Source organism: Paramacrobiotus metropolitanus, unplaced genomic scaffold (genome assembly GCF_019649055.1).
Source record: "Paramacrobiotus metropolitanus isolate TYO unplaced genomic scaffold, Prichtersi_v1.0 Parri_scaffold0000047, whole genome shotgun sequence".
Classification (NCBI taxonomy): Eukaryota; Metazoa; Tardigrada; class Eutardigrada; order Parachela; family Macrobiotidae; genus Paramacrobiotus; species Paramacrobiotus metropolitanus.
In genome coordinates this window covers 861,483-883,462 of record NW_026570267.1, presented here as the reverse complement: position 1 = coordinate 883,462, position 21,980 = coordinate 861,483, and the positions used below count along the sequence as shown (strand labels likewise).

The following is a 21,980-nucleotide window of genomic DNA, read 5'->3' as shown; positions in this document are numbered from 1 at the left end:
TGCTAAACGTGATTGGTGGCTAGGATATCAAACCCGCCCCTCCTAGCGGTCTTGACCCATTCAGCGTAACACTCCTCAACACAAAAAAATTTTTGCCGCGGCTTGATTTTGTTACCAGTTCAGCGATGCATTGCGCGTACACCTTGTGCTGTTCTGACAAATGCATCAATGAATGAGGTTTTCGCGAAATTGTCACAATGCAGAAATGATACGCTGATTTGTGGATCATAATTCATAATTGTGACAGATCTGAAAATCTGATCTCTGCGATAACAATGGCTAACAACAAGTCTGTGTATTGCAACGGAAGACGGTCTGCGCCGTCCGATGCTGATCAGGACATGGAACTTGACAGCAGACCAACAAAGAATGATCTGATCTGTGATGGTACGCCAACTGCATGTGGGCTTACGGTGGTTCTCCGTGGTCACAATGCATTCCCAGCCCGCAACTAACTAGCATTTACTGGCTGCAGGTGATGGGCCATCCATGGAAGTGATGGTCGATGAAGACCAGACTGCTGTTGTGCGTACAAATGGTGTTGCTGCAGAGAGAAACGCCATGGACACGGAAGATGCAGTGCCAGATGGCATTGCTGATCCCTTTGCCTTTGTGGGTTAGTGTCGTCATAAATGTGTGGTGGATATCGAAGTATACGACAGTTCTGTCACAGTCTGTGTGGTTTTGTGTTTCGACAATATCGCCGTGTTCTGACTGGCTAATCACTAATGCGAATGTTTCTGCACAGAGGCAGCCATGACCAACAGCGATTTCGTGGATTTGGCTGCTGTGGCCGCCGCTCAAGAAGAGCCCACGGAAGTCGTGACGGACGAGCTCCTGCTGTCGAAGAACCAGCTAACACCGGAGGAGTACGATGCGTATGCTGCTCCGAATCTGAAAGGCGCCTATTTCCGTGCAACAGGCGTGGTACGGCAGCAACTGGAGTCGTACAGTAAATTCATCGAAAACGGCATCCAGAAGGTGATCGATGACACCAAACCCATTGAAATTGTCCAGGAGGTTACTCACAAGAAGGGCGTCGCGGAACAACCGGTATGACTTGTGGGGGCTCACCCAGCCAGCCGAAACTTTTAGCTTTTTTTTTTGTTAAATTATTTCAGTTTTTTAATTTCACATACTTTGATAATATTATGTGCATTGTGCACCTATTGTTCCGATTAAGTTACTATTTTCGATTTTTCAGAAAAATTGGAGCGAATTAATGTTAGTGGTTAGTCAATCTATCGATTAATGCTTTAAATAATACAATTATTTTCGTCGGCATGCACTACATCGTGCATTTTCTGGTAATGTTTTATCTATTTTAAATTTTCATACTCTTGCAGTACATAATTTTTTTGCAATTTTCTGAATATTGTTATTCATTTTGAACACTGCGAATTTCGTAATAGTGTTGTGTCATTATAATCTGCTACGGTTTCGCAGGCTGTGTATACGTACACATTCAAGCAAGTTTTCATTCACCCTCGCCCGGTTTTCTGGGACATCAACAATGACAAAAGAATGATGACACCCAGCGAATGCAGACTAAGAAATATGACCTATGCCAGCCCACTCTACGTTGACATCGAGGAGACTATATACGATCCCTCAAGCAAGCCCGAGAGAACTCGGATAAAACACGAGAAATGTTTTCTCGGCAAGGTTCCCATGATGGTGGGCTCGGGATACTGTATGCTAGCCGGACTTTTAGATAAAGAAATGGCGATCATGGGCGAGTGCGCGATGGATCCCGGTGGATATTTCATAATTGATGGCTCTGAAAAAGTAAGTGCGGAATGGCATCATTACTTTAGATCAGTAAAGATTTCATGGCGTTTTTGGGTTATCAAGTTTTTGTATTGCCATACCATAAATGCGAGTTATGATTGCCGTAGAAGTGTTTTATTGTTTTGCTTGTTGCGAATGGAGATCTCGAATTTGTAGGTTATTATTGCCCAGGAGAGACTGGCGTCGAATGAAATCCGCGTTTGCAGATCTCGGGAAGCGAAGTATAACTGGATCGCCGAAATTAGATCCATAGCAAAAAACTCGACCAAAGCGCCGAATATATTGCAGCTGAAAATGCATAAGCGAAATAAGGAGGTATGTATGTGTGTTAAGAATTTTTAGTACAATAAATTACTATGGTTGCGTCTAACAATAGTGTGTGTCATGAATTTGGATCTAATCTTATTGCCGTACTTACCTGGTCACGGTCTTCGGTTAGATTTTGGGCATGACAACATTGGGACACCCTATCGTAGCCGTCCTGCCGTTTGTCAGGCAACCAATTCCCGTGGTGATCCTGTTTCGCGCGTTAGGCTGTGAATCCGTGAAAGACATCCTGGAGCACATTGTGTGTGAAAACTTAGAAGACTTGGTTAGACTTTCCGAGAAAAGAAATGTGAAGATTTCCGAGAAAACCAAATTGGTGATGGACTGGATGGAGGCATCCATAACGGACAGTCTAGCGATCGAAACTCAGGATCTGGCACTGAATTTTATCGGTAACCGTGCCACCCAGCCAGGTGTGCATCGAGAGGAACGGATGAGATTTGCTGAGGATCTCTTGAACACTTATTTTCTGCCGCACATGGGAACCAGAGCTGAAAATGCCAAGGTCAAGGCTTATTTTCTCGGCCACATGATCATGCGTCTGCTGGACACAGCTTTGAGTACTCGCGATGTGGACGACCGGGATCATTATGCCAATAAACGTTTGGATTTAGCTGGTCCCTTGATGACTGCTCAGTTTCGGCAGTGTTTTCTGAAAATGTGTGCTGAACTTCGAAAGAAAATGCAGCCATACGTGAACAAACGGAAGAAAGTCGCCATCCCCGTTCTCATCAAAAGCTCTGTAATTACGGATGGAATGCGGTATTTTCTCTCAACCGGAAACGGTCTTGCGAACATGACAGGACGTGTTGGAGTGGCGCAAGTGCTAAATCGGCTGACGTATTGTGCTACGCTATCGCATTTACGACGGGTGAACACACCGATGACCCACGAAACCCGTCTAGCCGCACCGCGCTTATTGCACAACACGCAATGGGGTATTGTGTGTCCATCGGAGACGCCGGAAGGACAAGCGTGTGGATTGGTGAAGAACTTGGCGTTGATGGCCTTTATAACTCCTGGTTCCTCCGATGCAGATTCCCAGATTGCAGAGTTATTGGAACAGTGGCCCTTTGATCCATTATTCAGCATCAGTCCTTCAGAAATTTTGTCGTAAGTTTCCCCAGTTTGCTGTCACTTATGATGGGTAATTTTTTATGCGAAATTACCCATCAAGGGCCATCATGATCGTTATATATTGTCAGTGCATTTTTCGGTACACTGTCGTATCGTTATACTGATTTCTGCCAATAATTTCAGTGGGACCAAGGTGTTTTTGAATGGAACCTGGCTGGGGATTCATCGTAATCCCACTGCGTTCGTAACTCATGTCAGATCACTCCGGCGTAGAGGAGTCATTCACAAAGAAGTAAGCCATTGTGGATGGTTTCGAAGAAATGACCTTTTTGTATGGTCCATGATATGAATTGTTGCAGGTGTCAATTCTGCAAGATTTCGCAAATCGCGAAATTTGCATCTATACGGACGCCGGCCGAGCGGCTCGGCCTTTGTTGGTTGTTGACGAGGAAAAACAAGCGCTGAGATTTACGAAGACCGAGGTAATTTTGCTCTGTTTTACTGGTGAGAAAAAGTCTTCGAATGCTTGGATTACTCTGTTTTGCAGTTGATGCTTTTGACGAACAAGGATCTGTACATGAACGAACCGTTTGGGTGAATATAAAGATTATGTCAGACTACTGATTCTTTATAATGTTTTTACCAGAATTAAAGCCAAAAACTTCGATATTGCAGGTGGAATGAATTACTTTCGGAGGGGTTTGTGGAATACATTGACGTTCACGAGGAGGAGTACATCATGTGTGCCATGCATCCACGGGATTTCTCTCGCAACCGGGGATACTGTCATACGTACACCCACTGTGAAATCCATCCTTCCATGATCCTGGGTGTCTGTGCCTCGATCATCCCTTACCCAGATCACAATCAGTCACCGCGTAATACCTACCAGTCGGCCATGTCCAAGCAGGCTCTGGGTGTCTACGCAACCAATTTCAACACCCGCATGGACAGTGAAGCGCAAATATTGCATTATCCCCAGCGACCGCTCGTTGAAACAGCTTCCATGTCACATTTACGTTTCCGCGACATGCCAGCCGGGATCAACTGTATTGTCGCCATTGCCAGCTACACGGGCTACAACCAGGAAGATTCCGTGATTTTGAATGCCGCCGCGGTCCAACGGGGGATGTTTCGGCACACCCTGTACACGTCGTATCAGGCCAAGGAGGGCATGTCGACGTACCGGAAGAACATGGAAGAAATTGAAGTGCCTGATCCGGATGAATGCGACGGAATGCGGCCGGTTATGTACGAAAAACTGGACGATGATGGCATTATCGAGCCGGGAGTGCGGGTGTCGGCAAGTGATGCGATTATTGGAAAAACCACAACCACCGGATCGCGAGCTAGGCCTTTGTCGGATGAAGAGGTGAAATTAAGGGAAGTGGGCCGGTACATGGTACCAAATTCGTGTACATGCACGAAAACTTACACTTTCGCGCACTCCCAAACACATTTTTGTTTTGGTTTATGACGTTTTGTAGCCAGAAGAATTGTATACACTGACGTGAAAACCGTTTGTGCGCGCAACATCCGGTTCGGGAGTTATGGCTGCTGCAAAATTCCAAAAAGTTTAAATGCGTTCAGGTGTACCAAAAGTCTCATTATAAACCGATCTCTCTCAAATTTTGCACGTAAATGCGCATGTCCATGAAGATCGTTTTTACACCGATCCAGACTTCCATGATTTTTTTCAAATTTTAAAATGAATTTTAAAATTTTTGAAATTCATTTTAAAATTTGAAAAACATGCTAGAACAGTGGATTGGTGTAAAAACGTTCTTCGTGGTTATGTGCATTTACGTGCAAAATTTGAGGGAGATCGGTCCATAATGAGACTTTGGTACACCTGAACGCATTTAAACTTTTGAATTGCAAGCCAGTGCACAAACGGTTTTCACGCCCGTGTATACCAATCTTCTGGCTACAAAACTCTCATAAACCGAAACAAAATGTGTTTGGGAGTGCGCGAAAGTGTAAGTACATTTTATACCATGTACCCCCACTAACAAAAATTAAACGAAACGTATTCTAATGTGCTGCGGTTTGCTGTTTAATAGGTAAATCCGGAAATGTCAACAGAGAAGCCCAAGAAGGACACCAGCGTCCTGCTTCGCTCATCGGAAACGGGTATTGTTGACCAGGTGATGGTGAGCATGAATGTGGAAGGGAACAAATTCTGCAAAGTACGGGTCCGCTCTGTGAGGACGCCGGTAATGGGAGACAAATTCGCCAGCCGCCACGGACAAAAGGGAACTGTTGGTATCATATATCCAACCGAGGTACGGCGGTAAACCACCAATCCGAGTGTTATACAATAATTATGACAGGTCAGAGTTTAAGTGAGGGCATTTTATTGTAACGGAAGCAAGAGCGTTAGAACTTGACAATTTGACAGATATTTTGTTCTATCCAGCTCGTATCGAATAGTATGTGCGGCACCGATTAATCGAAGAATCAATAAGCAGGTTTCTCTGTAGGATATGCCTTTCACGTCGGAAGGTGTAACACCGGACATTATCATCAATCCGCACGCTATTCCGTCCCGTATGACCATTGGTCATCTTCTGGAATGTCTCCAGGGCAAAGTAATCGCGTGAACGTCTTACCCCTGATTCCTGAATACGAGCTATTAACTGATTTTCTTCAGGCTTCCGCAGTTCAAGGGATCTACGGTGTCGGTACCCCATTCGAGTCTCCCGAAGTGAAAGAAATAGCTGCAATCCTGAAAGACAAGCAATATAATCAGTATGGCAATGAAGTGATGTATAATGGATTTTCCGGCATGAAACTCACCTCACAAGTGTATATTGGACCAACGTTTTATCAGCGCTTGAAGCATTTGGTGGAAAATAAGATGTACGCCCGTGCACGTGGAGCCGTGACCGTGCTGTGTAGACAACCACAGGAAGGAAGGGCGAGGTGATCACCAATATTTCTGCCGTCGTATTAAATACATTCATTTCGGGGCCATGGGTGTAATTGTTGGGGTTTTTTGTTACTAAATCGTTCATTGTCGTCCCATTTTAAGAAAACCATGTATGGGAATTCAGCATTCTTATTTATTTATGTGACCCAGTCAGGCCCGCCACAAGGTTTTTGGAAAGGGGGGGGCGCAAGTGCGCCGGGGGGGCGGTCTGCCGGACTCAAAGTATGGCGAAAAGTAACACGTGACACGTCGGCCAGCCTCGCCCCGCCCCCTTTCAGTACTTTAAATGCGCCCCCCCGGCGGTCAAAAATCCGCAAAAGGGGGGCGCCCGCCGGTGCGCCCCCCCTTTCTGGCGGGCCTGGACCCAGTTATAGGAATGTTGTCTTCCCATACTGTTACAATGTTGTTTGTCTATTTCAGAGGCGGTGGGTTACGTTTTGGTGAAATGGAACGGGATTGTTTGATAAGCCATGGCGCGGCTCTGAATCTGCGGGAACGATTGTTCGAAGTGTCGGATCCGTATCGTGTGCATGTGTGTGATAAGTGTGGATTGATTGCTGTGGCTAATCTGACCAACAGAACCTTCGAATGCCGACGCTGCGTTCGAAAGGTTGATGTATGTATTATGTTGTCTGGCTGGTTTTTTCTTGGAACAATGATACATACGCGATGGTACGTTGCAGGTTTCGCAGATCACGATTCCGTATGCCTGCAAACTGCTCTTCCAGGAACTGATGTGTATGGGAATCTCACCGCGCATTCTGTTTTAGCTAGTGTCGACTGTGAGCTCTTGTTGTTTTATGGAGAGTCCGGCGCGAAAGGCCTTGTTCGCGCTATGTTGATGTTTTATGAGGTTTTTGTACAGGGTTTTTAACTGTTGTGATGGGTGTAAATTCCATTGTCTTTAGACTGCTTTATTGATCAGGAATTCCTATTCACCGGGCTGATTTGATTGAATGGAACCGGGTCTTCAATTTTGAGAAAGTTGACTATGAAAAGTTTAATACAGGAACCAGTTACTGTAAAACAAAGCTGCTGCGCAGTTACGAATTTGCGGTCGCGCAACTTGTTCGAAATCACGCTACGTAACAGGTCTTTCTTGAGTCCAGACGCTGTTATATATTTTTTAAAGGAATTTTTATAGGACATTTTAAAGGTAATAAAATTGAAACTGTAAAAGTGTCCTGTGCGAATAGAAAACTTTTTACATACAGTATTGATTTTGTGTGACAGTTAAAGTACTTATAATTTCACAAGTGAAAACAGTCGTAATGTTCCTCGTGGAGGGGCGGTTCCGTATGCCAGGTCCATGAATCCCCATTCGCTGATTGATCTGTCTCACGTGACTACAGCAGTTTTCCGGTCCTGGACGATCCCTAAAACACCAAAACAAGCAACCTGTAAGACCAAAACAACACACAAATATTATTGTTTGTTTTCGTCTAGATTTCTGTGGTAGTTTTTTATTTCTTTTTTTCACGATATGGAAAATTTCTTCAGAACGGAGCAATCTCCAGTTTAATTTTTATGAGTTTTACAAGAGATTTCGCTTACCAGTAGCTTCCTCATTCCTGATGGTATGCGAAGAAGGTGTCGGTGATGTTTCTCATTCTAATGACTTACATCGTTGCAACGTGCGTGCGGATGTGCACTGTGTAGCACTGACAGAAATAAGCAGCCATATTATATAATTCCCTTTTTTGTTTCATTAACTCAGTAAAAGATAAAGTTTTGCTTAGTAACACTGCAGCCTGCACTTTGAAAATACGGTTTTTGAAGTTCACTTAATATTCGACCACATCCAAACGTTAAATGTCTGTGTTGTCAGATTTAGCCGCAGTGGTTTTGTAACTCTTGACTGCGAAGATGTCGGAAAGCCGTCCACCCGTCCAGTACTGCGAAGACGAGTCGACCCTGTTCGGTCAGCATTCACGGCTCTTCTACACCGGGCTCGCCGCTCTCCCCTGGCGGACACAGCTGATCAGCGGCGCCCTGCCGCTAAATCCGCACGTCCGCCCGCTCGTCCTCTCGCTGTCCGGTCCGCGGCGCACCGAAATGCAGTCGCTGCTGTGGCCGCACATCGTGCACCGCTACAACGTGGTGTACATTGAGAATCCGCTGCTGGCGCCCGAGCCCCCTCCGAACTACGACAACGCCATGGATGCGGGCTTCGTGGTGCCCATGCTGCTGCGTATTGCGGAGTCATGTGCCCGCCGTCATCTGGCGCAGTCGTACAATGAAGGCCCATTGGCCATTGTAATTGTGGCGACACTGGAGGAATCCCTGTCGTTGGTGGAGGAGATCCGCACGGCGGCCATGCAGTTTGACCGGGATTTCCGTGTGGTGAATGTTTTTGAATTGCCCGACGAAAAGGAGTTCCAGGAGAAGAGTTATTTGACGGCCGAGAATTGTGATGTGTTGGTGGTGGCACTGCATTCGGTGCTAACGCTGTTCGCCACACAGGGCCGTCTCTGGTCCGCGCCCATCAATCTCATGAAAGTTGAAATCGTTGTTTTCAGGTATCGTAATAAGTAACGGAATTATGAAAATCGGAATTATTAATTATGAAAGAACTTTTGGTGACCTTACTTACAACCATCCGTTTACAGCGGGGGACTTAATACAGAAAAATATTTAAATATCTCTGCTTAACTTGAGTATTTAATTGTTGCATGCTTTGTTTTGTATTTTGTGTACAATTTTATGGTAATTATAAAAAGAAATTTTTACTAACCTTTTATTTTTATGTTATATGTTTTATGTTCAAATGTTCAGCATTCTTCTGCAAGTGGAAAAATGAAAGATAGTGAAATGTGACCAATTTGATGGAATGTAACCATTTTTTCGTTGTTGTATACTTTATATTTTTAAAACTTATGTAAATTAAAAATTACTATGGTAATAATCAGGCCAAGAAATTTAGTGACCTTTTTCCAGTTACTGTATGGCATAATATTTAAACAATTATGGCACTGGTGTTTAACATTTCGCCCGTTATTAAACCGTGATTTTCTTGGCTCAGCTGTTTTGAAAATTCGAAATGTGTTTGTTGTGGTCGTAGAAATATCGATGTTTTGCTGAGAATTAATCCGACCCTGACGGAAACGATACTAGGACGCTTCCGTGAAAACCCCGAAATAAACTACGTGTTTGCCGCGTCAGCGTCATCACCGGCCATGAAGAAATTGGTGGGCAAACTGGAGAATATCGTCTGCACTGTGATTGGTAACTATTTGGACGCGGTTGTCCATGAAAAACTCCCGATTCAGCTGTTCGAAACGAATGCCAAGTTCAGCCTTCCGTGGGTTATGCAAGCACAGAAAACCTTCCAGGATCGGCAGCCAGGAGAGAAAATCATTCTGTTTGTCGGCTCTGACCGGCAGAGTGCCGAACTGAAGCAGAGTCTAGCGCTGCAACGCAGTGGCCGCATGCCACCGAAAGCTGAATATGACTTCCAGGTAGAAAATGTAGTACGCCTTATTACTTTATATAAAAAATTAGAAGTTAAACAGTAGAGGAAAGATTTTTTTCCTGCGGAAGAAACAGATAGCAATATTAATGAATTTCTTGAGAATTTGGTATGTACAGTTCAAAGATTTAATAAGCAGTGAAAAACTTGCGCATGGTATGAGATCTTTACTGATTGAGTACTTTTTGTTGGAGGTTGTTATTTTTTTTTCACTGTTTGCAACGACTCTTTATAACGGAGAGCGCAGTCGATGTGTTTCTGTGGTTGCTGCCGCTCAAAGAAATCTGAAAATTCATGAAATATTCTTTATAATAAATTTTTTTTACAGGCCGTTAGCGAAAACGATTCCATTTATGATGTGGTGAATGGCATTCGTGACTGGTGGAAGTCAGATCCCAAGGAGCAGATTCGCATTCTAGCCATTCCGGACAAATATGCCGGTGACTTTGGTATTGATGACGCCGATCTCATCGTGCATCTGGCGCCTCCTCAAAGTGTCCTGCAGTTTTTGAGACGCTTTGGCTGTGTCCGGAAATCCTTCGCGTTGTGGACATCCAAATACGCGGCATTAGCTAAAGGAAACGGTGAAAAAGTGGTGATGCCCAGTATGCCGTGTCGCATTGTTCTGGATGAAGGATGGAAACCGATTCTTCCTATTGTCTTGTACATGGCTAGTGCGGCAGAAGGGTACAGCATTATCCCGGCGCCGGTTGTGTTAGCTAGCCAAAAAATCCTTCAGAGCCCGCGGTTCATGCAGTTACCGCCATGCCTCATTCAACTGTACTATGGTAAGCACTTGATTTGCCCTCCAAACTGAAATTTCGCACAAATTTTGTGACCTATTTTGGAATTATGTATATGGCATAGTAATCAAGTTATTTATTTTCCAAAACATGCTTGTATTTGTGTACTTGTAACATTAAATCATCTTAGGAAGTGAGAATTTGAAATCTTTGATATAAGGGGCATTTTTATTTCTGACTCTTCAGGGGACTGTATAAAGAAAGGATCGTGTTCTGCGCGGCATTACCATGGACGACCGCAGAAATTGACATTAGCCTTATCTCCGGACAAATGCACCAAATTCGAGTTTCGCCTGATGCGCTATCTGAATCCCATGCATTTTATTGCGCGTATAGTACGGGTTTTTGTTGCCGGGGAGAATACGTCCATTATTTCATACGAACGACTGCAGAAGGATTTGGATGAAGAAATGGCCAATATTCTGGACGAGCTACCACAGCCATACAATAGTCTTCCGGATCCTGATGTGGTTTGTGGTATGGTTAGTGCTAACGGGAAGAAACTGCACAGAGTCCAAGTGCTGAAAAGTATCGATAAGGACCATGTTCATGTGAGTATATTTAACACAGACTTAGAGTCTGAGCATCTGGTTAATTATGACCTTTCTAATAATGACGCCATGCATAGGTGGCACGTTAGTTATCTTTAACCTTAAAGTTGGCACTGAATGTAATATATAAACGAATATATAAGTTAATTTGTCCCTACCTTCTGTGCAATACATTAGACAACGAAATGCGAAAAAAGTGGTATATCGTGCGTTGGTAATTTCTCTCTTGGTGACATGTATAATGATGTGTTAGTAATTTCTCTGTTGCGATTGCATTCTTGTTGGCGGTTAGTACCTTAGATATCTATCATCAGTTTACACCGTATGATAAAAATTATAATTTTGGTTATAGGTGTATTATGTGGATGAAGGCATCGGAATGCCGTTCTTGACAGAAGATCGTCGGCATCCGAAGCTTTCAGCACGAATTAAATCTAGTTGTAAATTCTATCCATTACCGGAGAAAGTCGCAAATATGGAAAAGACCTGGGTTAATATGATTATTGCGCGCATTCAGCCCTCCTCACAGGAAGTAGCGTGGAGACCGTCGACATCCGCAGCGGTGTATACTGCCATTAAAGGTCATATTGTGGATGAAAAAAGCCTGATGGAAACGAAATCAGTACTGTCAACGGAGGATTTTGTGCTTGTCGATAATTTCAAAAGCTTCAAGATTCAGGAAGGGCGGAATGTGTGTGTGCTGAGCATGCAGAATATACTGTCTAGGAATTCCCGTTTCGTTGCCAATCCAACGGTGCGTTACAAGCGGGCCAGTTGCTAGATTAATGGGTAGCGGTTTACAGGTTTTTGGTATTGCAATTTTAAGTATCCTGTCCAGTACCTTATTTTGAAAACTGACGACTGTTTAGCCATTTAGCCTACGAAAATTCTTTTAAGGATCCATTTCTTAATTTATGCGTTTTTGCAGCACCTGGAGAAGCTTAGTAAATCTCTGGAGAACGAAAATCCTTGTCGCGGCCAGAGTCTGTCCACTACTCTTCCGCTATATGTTGCGACTACTACGGATGACCTTTGTGAAACTTCTCTGCCTGCTATACAAGAATCACAGTAGATTAATTTTGTTTTCCGTTGCCGCTAATGCGTGCATAGTAATTGATTTTATAGTATTTCTGTTGTGATTTGATTTGTGTTTTTCAGTTTCTGATCGCATTTAATTCGGCACTGTCCTTTGATAAATTTTTCGGCTGCTAAATATGGCGAAATTTAAAATGAGCAGTCCTTGATAGCTTTGCCAGTGACACCGAAAAAGGACTTACTAACTCTCCCTTTTGACGAACATTTTTGTTGCTCAGTGTCAATATTATCAGGTAATGGAGATTACCATTGTTTAGTGTGTTGCAGTCTGATTGAAAAACAATAAAATTAAAAAGAAGTGCTCACTATAATAAAAATTTAGTCCATAGAATGATTTTGTTACTGTTCTCTGAAACTTGCAGATGTTGCGCAGTAAATCTTGAACCCCCGAAAAGAATGTTAAACGTACGTTAAAGTAATTTGGTCATGGCTTTTGATATTAAGCATTTCAGTGTATCATTAAAATAGCTCGAAAAATAACAAATCATTACCAAATATCAGAAAATTTTTGGTTTTGTACTAACGGCGATTTATTGTGATAGCTTTGAGACATATATGAGCTTTTTTCCAAATGATGCGCTCTTGTTTCCACTACTACGTGTGCACCATTTGCAATTAGTTTTTGCTGGCCGTTCATCGCGACACATAGGTGATTATTGTTTTCGTGACGGTTGTTCCGGTCCGTGTACATATTACATAGGATGGGAATTGACGTCTTTCAACAGGCATCCGTCGATGATTACCATAATCGGGATGAGTGTTCGTGCGGTGAAGAGTTAGAGCCTTATTAATTATCCGATAGTTAACTTCAAATTAGCTTGTCAGTCAAACCGGCTGAATAGCATTCACAATAAAACTTCCGTACTTGTCGGAACACATCTCATGCAAAATGCAAAAAAAATCACTTTAGCTTTGGATCGGGAGCACTGGCAGATGACACCCAGAGGTATCATCGTGGATTCCCATGTATGACAAATCCCCAGTACAGTATCAGCACTCCATCAGTTTTTTCCCATTCCTACCTGTATAGAAAGGTAAGAAAATGCTTTCTGAAATTTTCGTTTGACGGCTTCAACGTCGACAAAATATTATTTGTTTATTGCCTACTACTCTGTATATCAAAACAGTAGGCTTCTGTGAGGATTAGTACGTAAAATCAGCACTTCTATAGTTCAGAATTATTGGGAACTGGTATTCCTTTCAGCACATTGTGTGTACATTTATTTATAATTTTCCCTCCAAGTTTGCACTTATTGCGAATTTTGGTTTAATAAAATCTAAATGATTGTGTTTTGGTGTTTGACTGCTGGAACACAACATACACAAACGCAATATTTCTGCAGTTTACAACAGCATGGCGGGTTTACAAGCTGTGGCTTTCGGAATGAGCGGCAATGCATTGTTCGGCAATTTGAAGAGGTAAGTGTGGGTATGATTGAAAGTGCGCGGTTAAATTTACGCAGGTTTCTTTTAATTTTGTAGAAGTTTTCTTAAAAAAGAAAATCAAAAATAAATTACAACATAGCAATTGTTTATACATGGTGATTGAATAAGCATGTGGTAAACTGTAGCCTTTAATTTAGTCAATTTGGTACTAGGCTGGGGTGATTTATCAGAGAAAACGCAGGATGCACATACATGAAATTCTGTTTTCTATGGATGTTCTGCGGAGTGTGGTCTTGCGGTTTGAATTTTTGCTGACCCATATAAACTGCTTTTTCAGTAATGATCTGGATTTGCAGTAACGGAATTGTAATATAATCATGTCCGTTCACAGCACTTAGATCTACAACTGCATCGCTAAATGTCTTGTTGCTAATTAAAATTAACGGTTTCTTATTATTTAGCGTGTGTTCCGATTCGTAGTGTATTTCGTGCAAGCTTAGTTGTCTTCTATTATCGTGAGGTATCTTGATTAAGCTAATAATTAATCTTCATGAGCCAACAAGGATTTTCAAATTTTAGCCTCTTCTGGAAATGTTCGGTTTCATCGGTGTATTCTCAGGGATCGTTAGTAAACAAATGCCGTGCCTCTGCACTACACGCAATCGTAAGTGATAAAATTATTAAGTAATGTTTGTTACATATTTAAAGCATCGGGTAAAAAAATGGAAAAAACACATGATTTAAACGTAAAATGACCGTACTCGTAGTTAAGCACCAAATCCGCTCAACTAACGGTAGGTTAAACTTCACTCCACATATTTTTTTCCATGCCGTTTTGCTCGGGAGTATTGAAAACTATGTAGATTATATAAGAAATGTAATTTGTATGCTGATATACATAAATTCGCTTGTAAACGCCCTATTTATCAACACAATTAAATTTATTTTCACGGGAACAAGGTACCCTGCTACAGGCAGAATGAAACAGAAGTACAGGCACTTATAAAACCGCACAATGAAAAAAACTTGAAACTCTCTAGTCCTATTTTGATGCTTCCAGGAAGCATGTGCTTAAATACAAATTCATCCATAGGAAGCATGTCAAAGAAACAGGTGAACTTCGCAGGTGGCATTTGTGCGAACTGAGTGGCCATCGGGTAACCATCACTATGCGCAATGTGCAGAATATTTTCGGGTAAAAGGGACAGGTCGCTATCGAATGACCAAAGAAATCGGTGATCGAGGATGCAGGACCTGAAACAAATTGACAAGAACGTTTATGTAGAGTGCTAGAAAAAAGGTTTTATGTAACATTATTAATATTACACAGAGTACGTACAAGAATAGTTTCGTGCGTATCAAGATATAATCGCTCATGCGGTCGACGGCTTCCACTTTTTATGTTTAGAATACATTATAACATAAAATACTAGAAGTAGATCAAAGAAATGAAGTAGTTAATATTACTGCAATATTGTTGACACTTGACACTACCAATTTTTTATACACTGGAATTAGTATACAAAAAGCGCTTTCGAAAAGCGGTTAAAGGCATAGTCGAAACGTGGACCGTACGCACATGGTGTACCCTTGGACGTCTGAACTTGTTTTCGCATATTCGAAATACAGTATGACCTCGTAAGCCGCACAAACCTAGCATCCCCCAGGTTTGACCATGAATCACCCGAAGTGCGTATACGCGAGAGTAGACATCATAAATCGTACTGTGATATATAGTTACAATTATCAAAAGTTCTACAATATAGCATTTGCAACCAACAAGCACACACACTAACTCACATACCTCGGGCATCTACACTTAATTAACAATGCTGATTGCAACTACACACCTAAAACGCTACGGTGCTCTATAAGACTGACATTATTCACTGGTGGCCAACATATTATAAAATTATTTCTAAAGTGCCGACGATTATATAAGAGAGGCTTCTTGTAAATGTATAAGCAGCTTATATGGCTGCAGATGCGGATAAGCGCATATAATCTTTACAGGAAGAACAGCACTTATATGCCATAAATGAAAATGGCAAGTATATTTCCGGTGGCTATTGGCTGTTTTGAATAAGTGCACTTGCACTCTGTCCCGGTTGACTGGCAGTCGTCTGGAGTATAGCTGTCTAAACTGCGGGCATATACTCTGTTGCGTCCCGATCTCCACTATTTGCACCATACTACTTACGACGTATGCAGTTGCACATACGGATAATTAACGTCCTGCATACATTTAGCAATTTTCAGAATAATTTGCGGGCCGATCTTCTCCGTTATCTTGTTTGCCAAGCAATTGGAATACCAACAGCCAAATCAAATTGATCGATAGTGCCGCTGTGCTCATTTACAGGCAAAATCAATCTTTAGCTGGCAACTTAATACGACACCAATTGGCCGCCGTTGAAAGCTTAACTCGCTACATTTATTAAAATTTGCTGTTTGATTTATGCTGCATGTCTTCTGTGCTGCACTTCGTTTCCGTTCAGTAACCATTTAAACAAAAAATAATTCACGTTGTGTTAATTAGCTACTAAACTACCCTCCACCAGTACACTGTTCTAAACTTAAACATGCTATCACTTTTTCGGGTGGTAGTTAATCTGGTGAAAAATTAAGCTGTTATTATTTTAATACAAGTACAAGTATCTGTAGTTTTTTCGTCAATGCGTCACACCTCTTGTCAGAATACCGGTACGTAGCAGTATACCGCTATATATATTATTTAATCGCACATACTGTAGCATTGCACAGAAATATTAAATGTTTACAATTTGTAAACTTGTTGTTTCTTCCATTTTGAACTGATATATGCAACAGATTTTCTGATAAACTAGATTCGCGGATAATTATTATGTTGACACGAGATTACTCTACTGGTATTTACGAGTAACATCTTCATAATATACTCGTAAATCACATGGAAATTATGGAGGGATATGGACCTTGTAATCAAATAACACAGCATCGTATAATACAGAAGTCTGATAGCGTATCAGTTTCAGTCAAAATACGGCCGGTCACATAACCATAGAATTAGGTTTAATGCAGAAATAATATTTTGAACAGTAGCCGAAAATAATATCTATTACTATGCTTGTTAATGCCTGATTGCGGATGAAAATAATTTCCATCGTGGCCACTCGTAAGTGCCCCGCCCTGGTTGGCAGTGAACAAGTAAACACACTCGTTATCCATTTATACACGAAAGCGAGCTTGAATGACACAAGACGGAGAAAGACGCTGCGGCGATGGTGCATTTGTCCAAACTAAACCGAAAATCGTCCAGTTGGAAAGCAAGCAATTAGAATTGATTAGGAATACGAGATGTAGCACGCGCACTCGTTTCCCCTTACGGTTTCCGATGCCGAATCCGGCCCCGGCACAACCGGCAGTCTGATCCCGCGCGCGGCATGCATATATGTAGATTCCAACCAATTGTACGGCTACATCGCTTGTCGACGTCGTCGCCCACAATTTGCCCATCCCCGGCATCGAGCATCATTGATTCTCTTGCGCCGGGATAACCTTTTCTTACTCCTCAATTTTTATGTGAAAGATCAAACAACCAACCATACACATGCACGCGCGCCTTCGCGCAGCTAATGACGTAATATATAGGAGGCAGAATGTTTCACTCTGTGTAAAATGTTTCGTTGTTGCGGCATGCCATATTCCCAATCGGCTTCCGTCCGACTCTGCCGGCCGCACCGTGTGCACGATCGGTAACTTTACAATCTGTCCCACTGGCAACATGGTGATGACTCCGCCTGCAGTGGTGGTATATCCGGATAGTTGCTCATACACCCTGGGCTTCACTGGGCCCTTTCCATATACACGCGCGCGCCGTCCACAGCAGCATGCATATGTATATATCTCCTGGATCGCAACTACAACAGCAGCCAAATTAACGAGTATGTCGATATATTGGCTAGCTGTTACAGTATGCAAATCTTTACTGTTTAACGATTGAGAAGAAGAGATAGAGGAAGAGACCAGCAGCAGAGTCCCAAGATCTTCCTCTCCCTCTTCCCTTTTTACCATGTATGCAGCATCATGACCATCATGCAAATTATGCCGCGCGCCACAGATAGGACGATGCTTGTGATGCGCCCTTTTTTACATGCGACTGTATTGTGTTATACTGTAGCCGGATAGAATAAGCGCCTGCCCGAACAATTTGGCTACATTATCAACTGCGCTTATATAACCGACGTAATGCCCGTTGGACAATGCGGTGTTGGTGTGCGTGTTTGGATCCTGCTGTCCGGAACTAGGCAAAGTGATACATAACGGCTTGGTCTTGTTTTATTGGTCCGGCAAGCGGTTTTTGTATGAGCTGAGTGAAAGCGGCTGTTGCGGTTCCCGGTTGTTATTACACGACATACAGCGCAATTAGCCAGACTGCAAAAATGCCGGTCATTCCCATCATCAACCGAGACACTGCCGAGCTGAAAATGCTTCTCTACGAGAAGATCCAGCAGGAACACATCCAGAGACGGCTGGTTATGCTCATTGTCTGCATTGCCTTACTGTAAGTTGACTAGCTTGTTGCAAATTCATTAAGACGCGATGTTTTTTTGCGCTGCTGGAAAGGTCAAACCAGTGCTGGTGGCTTTTTTTGTTATTAGGCGGATTTTTCTATCGCAAACTTAAAACTACAAAAATTCTAGTTTAATAATTCCCGATTTTGATCTTTTACCATCTTACCGTCAACATAGAATTCTATTCCCGACGGGATAACTTGTGAAAATGGCGGTGTTTCTTTTATATATTGATTATGATGTGCGCGCTGCATGTATACGTAGCATGCGTGCGTGAATTGCTCTTGCACGACATAGACTGATTGCTTTTGATTACCGGAAGGGCGAGAGCTGGGAGCTGAACGTACAATGCCTGCACGATTCTGGGCATTACGTCCGTATTCGCCGCAGCCATGCATGTAATCGTTGGCTTAACACTGTGTACCATTTAGACTGGACAACATGTTGTACATGGTGATTGTACCCATCATCCCCAAATACTTACGCGACATCGAGGCCTGGGGAGCGCCCATTGGCAATGTTACCGGTCCAGATGGGCTACCTGATCCTGTTTACGAAGGAGAAAGTAGATATAATGGCTACCTTTTCGCATCGAAAGCCTTTGTACAACTCATGGCAAACCCTTTTTCCGGTAAACAGTGGAACAAACTTTTCGCGTACCGTACGAGTATACGTAAAGAGACTTCGATGCGAGCAATGAATCTGCCTAATTAACTTTTAGTAATGTTTAGTAAAATTTTAATTTTTAGCATTGTTATTTTAATGTTGCGTATTTACCTTAACTGGCTTTACACACATTCCTGTGGGCAACACTGGATTTAGGTTTTGTTTTCTAGTACTTACTTACTTTAGAGGGAACTGTTTTATACAATACACTCAAACCGTTAAATTTCTCTATAAAGTTAAAGCATTTCATCTGATGTAAAAATTTAAGCTATCAGAACATAAAATTTAAATCTTCACTTTTTATATGTTACGGCAAACAGCAGAAAATACATTCCCGCTTTTACTGATGCGGCTGGTGTCGATGAGATTGCATAACGATGGTCGCAAGAGAATAGTCGTACTTTTTTTACTGACATACGAAGCGCACTGCAAAAACCGGTTTATTCCGATTGCGCTTGCAGGTTACATAATTGACCGACATGGGTACGAAAAACCGATGATGTTCGGACTGATTATCATGTTTTTTTCCACGACCATCTTCGCCTTTGGTACCGCCTACGGTGTCCTGTTTTTTGCCCGTAGTCTCCAGGGAGTGGGCTCGGCGTTTGCCGATACGGCTGGTTTAGCCATGATCGCCGATCGGTTCTCGGATGAGGCCGAGCGCAGTAAAATGTTGGGCATTGCGCTGGCCTTCATCTCCTTCGGCTCACTAGTGGCGCCACCCTTCGGCGGGGTGATGTACCAGCACATGGGCAAAGAATCACCTTTTATTATTTTGTCGCTAGTCTGCTTAGCCGATGCCATCGGGTTGTCGTTGATTATGAAGCCGAAAGAGAATATCGCCCTGAAAACCGCCCTACAGCGCCAGAAGACCATGGATGTGCCCCGTGAATTCATCGGGGATGTGCCAAGCGATGTGAAACCGACACCCATGTGGAAGCTATTCCTTGATCCCTACATTGCCATTTGCGCGGGGGCACTTATGATGGCCAACGTATCATTAGGTAATAAACAGCTGTTCACCCGCTCTGCTCGCAATTATACGGAAGCACATAAATCTGCTGACCTGCTCACGTTATGTTCCCCCACAAATCCATGTTTGATTTCACTATAATAAGCGTTCTGATAAGATTTCGAATAAGTGACTTAAAAATTGCTAACCCTGTACATTTTATGCAGATAGATAGTAATTATTTTGTGACCTGTGTATATATGTGTGGAGAAGTTTTCAGAAACCCGTACATATATACAGGTATACAAATAGGCATGAATTACATAATTATGCACGCAAATACCTGCAGTCACTGCAGTGTAACGCACTGTTTACTCTAGACGCAGAATTTACGTATTTGTTTGCTAACTTGCAGTTAATTTCAGTTTTACTGAACTGGAACTGAATGCTTTATTTTTTAACCAAGCAGAGTTTTTAATAGTTTACGGTATTGGTAATATTTGCAGCGTTTTTGGAGCCGACCATCTCCTTATGGATCAACGAAAGTATGGAGGGCGTCAGCTCAGCACAAGAGGGCATGATCTGGTTACCGGCATTCCTGCCGCATGTGGCCGGCGTTTGGCTGACAGTACGGCTACTCGCCACCCGGCCCAAATACGGCTGGCTGTACGCCGCAGTCGGTCTGGGACTGGAAGGCATCTTCTCCTTTTTCATCCCGGCCTGCGGTAGTTTCTGGGTGTTAATTATTCCGCTGTGTGTGATCTGTTTCGGTATTGCTCTAATTGATACGGCACTATTACCGGCGCTGGGCTATCTGGTGGATGTACGGCATGTTTCCGTGTACGGGTCAGTGTACGCCATCGCGGATATTTCCTACTCGACGGCCTACGCTTTTGGACCGGTATTTGCCGGAAATGTGTACGAAGCGTTGGGCTTCACCGTCCTGTGCTGTATGATTGGTGTCAGTAATTTACTGTACGTGCCGGTACTGTACTGGCTGCGGGGGGCTTACAACTACGATGCCATCTACAACGAAGGACAAGCCATTATGCCGCAAGATAAAGATGGAAAAATGGCGCAACTCTCCGAATGGCAGGAAGAACAGCAGCGCTTTACCATGTCGCAGACCGGTCCTAAAAATATTATGCGCAATGGCGCCTATGGGTCGATGAATCGATACCATCGAGAGTATGAAAAGGATACAGACCGGATTCTCCCGGATAATGATGAGGAAGATGAAATGGAATAATAATTTTTAGCGTACACACAGTGCAGTTACCAACAACGCGCTGGCATTAACTGGTTTTTGTTAACACAAGGCGCACCAGCCCCCGAACTCGTCTTTTCTTCGGTCTCTATATATGCAGTTTCCGTGTTTCGACGGCTGTCTCAGCTGACATTTTTACGACGACAGCGCACTGTAAAATAGAGGCTACACATTTGCTGCAGACGTGCTCTTTCAAAGACAACGTAACTAACGAATCAACCAACGATCGATTTGTCACCAAACCGATGCATACGTACACATATACGCCTAACGCTGCCAGCCATGCAGTTATCGCCGCTGTCGATCGTCACAATTTTCTCAAATTGCAATCTCTTGTTCTCCTGTGTCTGTTTGGTGTACTGCGATCTGCGCTGCACACGTCATCCCTCTGACGTGGTTTGTTTTCTTTTTTCTATTGCTGACCTTGAGTTAAGGAGAGAAATTATTTATTTATATCTTTTCCATTTTTTCTTCCATGAAAAGAACGGAATACATTCGACTGTGACCTTTAGTTCGACAATACCATGCGACAATTACATGGGCGCCAGAACGCAGTATAGTGCTCGAAATAAGTGCATTTGAAAGTCTTTGTATTGTACATTATAGCGCAAAGATAGGGCATTATGTACCTCGAAACAGGTGTAGAATTAAGTTATTTTGGACTTCAACCGTATTCTGGTTAATAAATGCTTTCATTTTATGCTTCATTACTTCATATCAGGGCTGTAATTCTGGGTCATTACAGGATTAACCGTGACTATAATAAAAGCGTAAAATCTAAATTTACAACCACATCTGTTACTAACAATGTAACTATTCCGCTTTAAGGGAAATGAGCTATGTGAGATTTCATTTTGGTCACAACACTGGTCACTGGGTTCATGGACACCAGTATATTGTAAGCTAGTGACGTACCCGGCAGTCAGCCGATGCCGGTCAACAAAACTTTTAACCGGTATGCCATAGTTTCTTCATTATAACAAATTAAGTAAAAACAAACTGTCTAATTTGTTTAAGCGGAGAGTTTGCCGAAAGCTTGAGAGAAACAGTGCTTTACTATAGGTTAAAAGCCTTACAAGGCAGAAGTAGCCAAATATTTTACATGTTGAAT

At 42.7% G+C, this 21,980-nt stretch overlaps 3 protein-coding genes and 1 long non-coding RNA gene across 6 annotated transcripts; all 4 read left to right on the top strand.

Annotated features, from left to right (window-relative positions):
- The first annotated feature begins 91 nt into the window (after positions 1-91).
- On the top strand, positions 92-7,209 carry LOC129591541 (DNA-directed RNA polymerase II subunit RPB2-like). Of its 2 annotated transcripts, none has more exons than XM_055487210.1 (15): positions 92-387; positions 476-616; positions 749-1,053; positions 1,447-1,788; positions 1,948-2,106; positions 2,231-3,231; positions 3,379-3,487; positions 3,555-3,677; positions 3,743-3,789; positions 3,871-4,567; positions 5,259-5,480; positions 5,679-5,786; positions 5,849-6,057; positions 6,548-6,743; positions 6,811-7,209. In XM_055487210.1, the coding sequence occupies exons 1-15, from the start codon at positions 276-278 to the stop codon at positions 6,895-6,897; spliced, it is 3,858 nt and encodes a 1,285-aa protein (XP_055343185.1). In that variant the 5' UTR covers positions 92-275; the 3' UTR covers positions 6,898-7,209. The 2 variants fall into 2 exon arrangements, with proteins under 2 accessions (XP_055343185.1, XP_055343184.1); XM_055487209.1 differs by having other exon boundaries at positions 5,849-6,120; positions 6,811-7,208.
- A 339-nt stretch (positions 7,210-7,548) lies between these two features.
- On the top strand, positions 7,549-12,338 carry LOC129591542 (uncharacterized). 2 transcript variants are annotated; one of them, XM_055487211.1, is made up of 7 exons: positions 7,549-7,761; positions 7,956-8,646; positions 9,189-9,585; positions 9,925-10,384; positions 10,586-10,950; positions 11,303-11,704; positions 11,879-12,338. In XM_055487211.1, exons 2-7 carry the CDS (start codon positions 7,994-7,996, stop codon positions 12,020-12,022), a joined length of 2,421 nt encoding a protein of 806 aa, XP_055343186.1. In that variant the 5' UTR covers positions 7,549-7,761; positions 7,956-7,993; the 3' UTR covers positions 12,023-12,338. The 2 variants fall into 2 exon arrangements, with proteins under 2 accessions (XP_055343186.1, XP_055343187.1); XM_055487212.1 differs by having other exon boundaries at positions 7,550-7,704.
- Positions 12,339-12,894: 556 nt separating this feature from the next.
- LOC129591703 (uncharacterized) lies at positions 12,895-14,086 on the top strand. Its single transcript, XR_008690877.1, has 3 exons — positions 12,895-13,079; positions 13,389-13,464; positions 14,011-14,086. It is a non-coding gene; the product is annotated as an uncharacterized LOC129591703 (long non-coding RNA).
- A 2,591-nt stretch (positions 14,087-16,677) lies between these two features.
- On the top strand, positions 16,678-21,404 carry LOC129591592 (vesicular acetylcholine transporter-like). Its single transcript, XM_055487289.1, has 4 exons — positions 16,678-17,974; positions 18,416-18,615; positions 19,112-19,654; positions 20,109-21,404. The coding sequence occupies exons 1-4, from the start codon at positions 17,853-17,855 to the stop codon at positions 20,849-20,851; spliced, it is 1,608 nt and encodes a 535-aa protein (XP_055343264.1). The 5' UTR covers positions 16,678-17,852; the 3' UTR covers positions 20,852-21,404.
- Positions 21,405-21,980: the final 576 nt, after the last annotated feature.

What these genes read in the sequence shown, in the direction of transcription:
- LOC129591541 (XM_055487209.1), top strand. Translation starts at nt 276, where the DNA reads ATGGCTAACAACAAGTCTGTGTATTGCAACGGAAGACGGTCTGCGCCG. An exon ending in TAATTGATGGCTCTGAAAAA is followed by an intron (nt 1,789 to 1,947) that starts GTAAGTGCGGAA and finishes TCGAATTTGTAG; the next exon opens with GTTATTATTGCCCAGGAGAG. An exon ending in TGCATAAGCGAAATAAGGAG is followed by an intron (nt 2,107 to 2,230) that starts GTATGTATGTGT and finishes GTCTTCGGTTAG; the next exon opens with ATTTTGGGCATGACAACATT.
- LOC129591542 (XM_055487211.1), top strand. Translation starts at nt 7,994, where the DNA reads ATGTCGGAAAGCCGTCCACCCGTCCAGTACTGCGAAGACGAGTCGACC. An exon ending in GTTGAAATCGTTGTTTTCAG is followed by an intron (nt 8,647 to 9,188) that starts GTATCGTAATAA and finishes TTGTGGTCGTAG; the next exon opens with AAATATCGATGTTTTGCTGA. An exon ending in GTTTCGTTGCCAATCCAACG is followed by an intron (nt 11,705 to 11,878) that starts GTGCGTTACAAG and finishes GCGTTTTTGCAG; the next exon opens with CACCTGGAGAAGCTTAGTAA.
- LOC129591592 (XM_055487289.1), top strand. Translation starts at nt 17,853, where the DNA reads ATGCCGGTCATTCCCATCATCAACCGAGACACTGCCGAGCTGAAAATG. An exon ending in ATTGTCTGCATTGCCTTACT is followed by an intron (nt 17,975 to 18,415) that starts GTAAGTTGACTA and finishes TGTACCATTTAG; the next exon opens with ACTGGACAACATGTTGTACA. An exon ending in CATGGCAAACCCTTTTTCCG is followed by an intron (nt 18,616 to 19,111) that starts GTAAACAGTGGA and finishes TTGCGCTTGCAG; the next exon opens with GTTACATAATTGACCGACAT.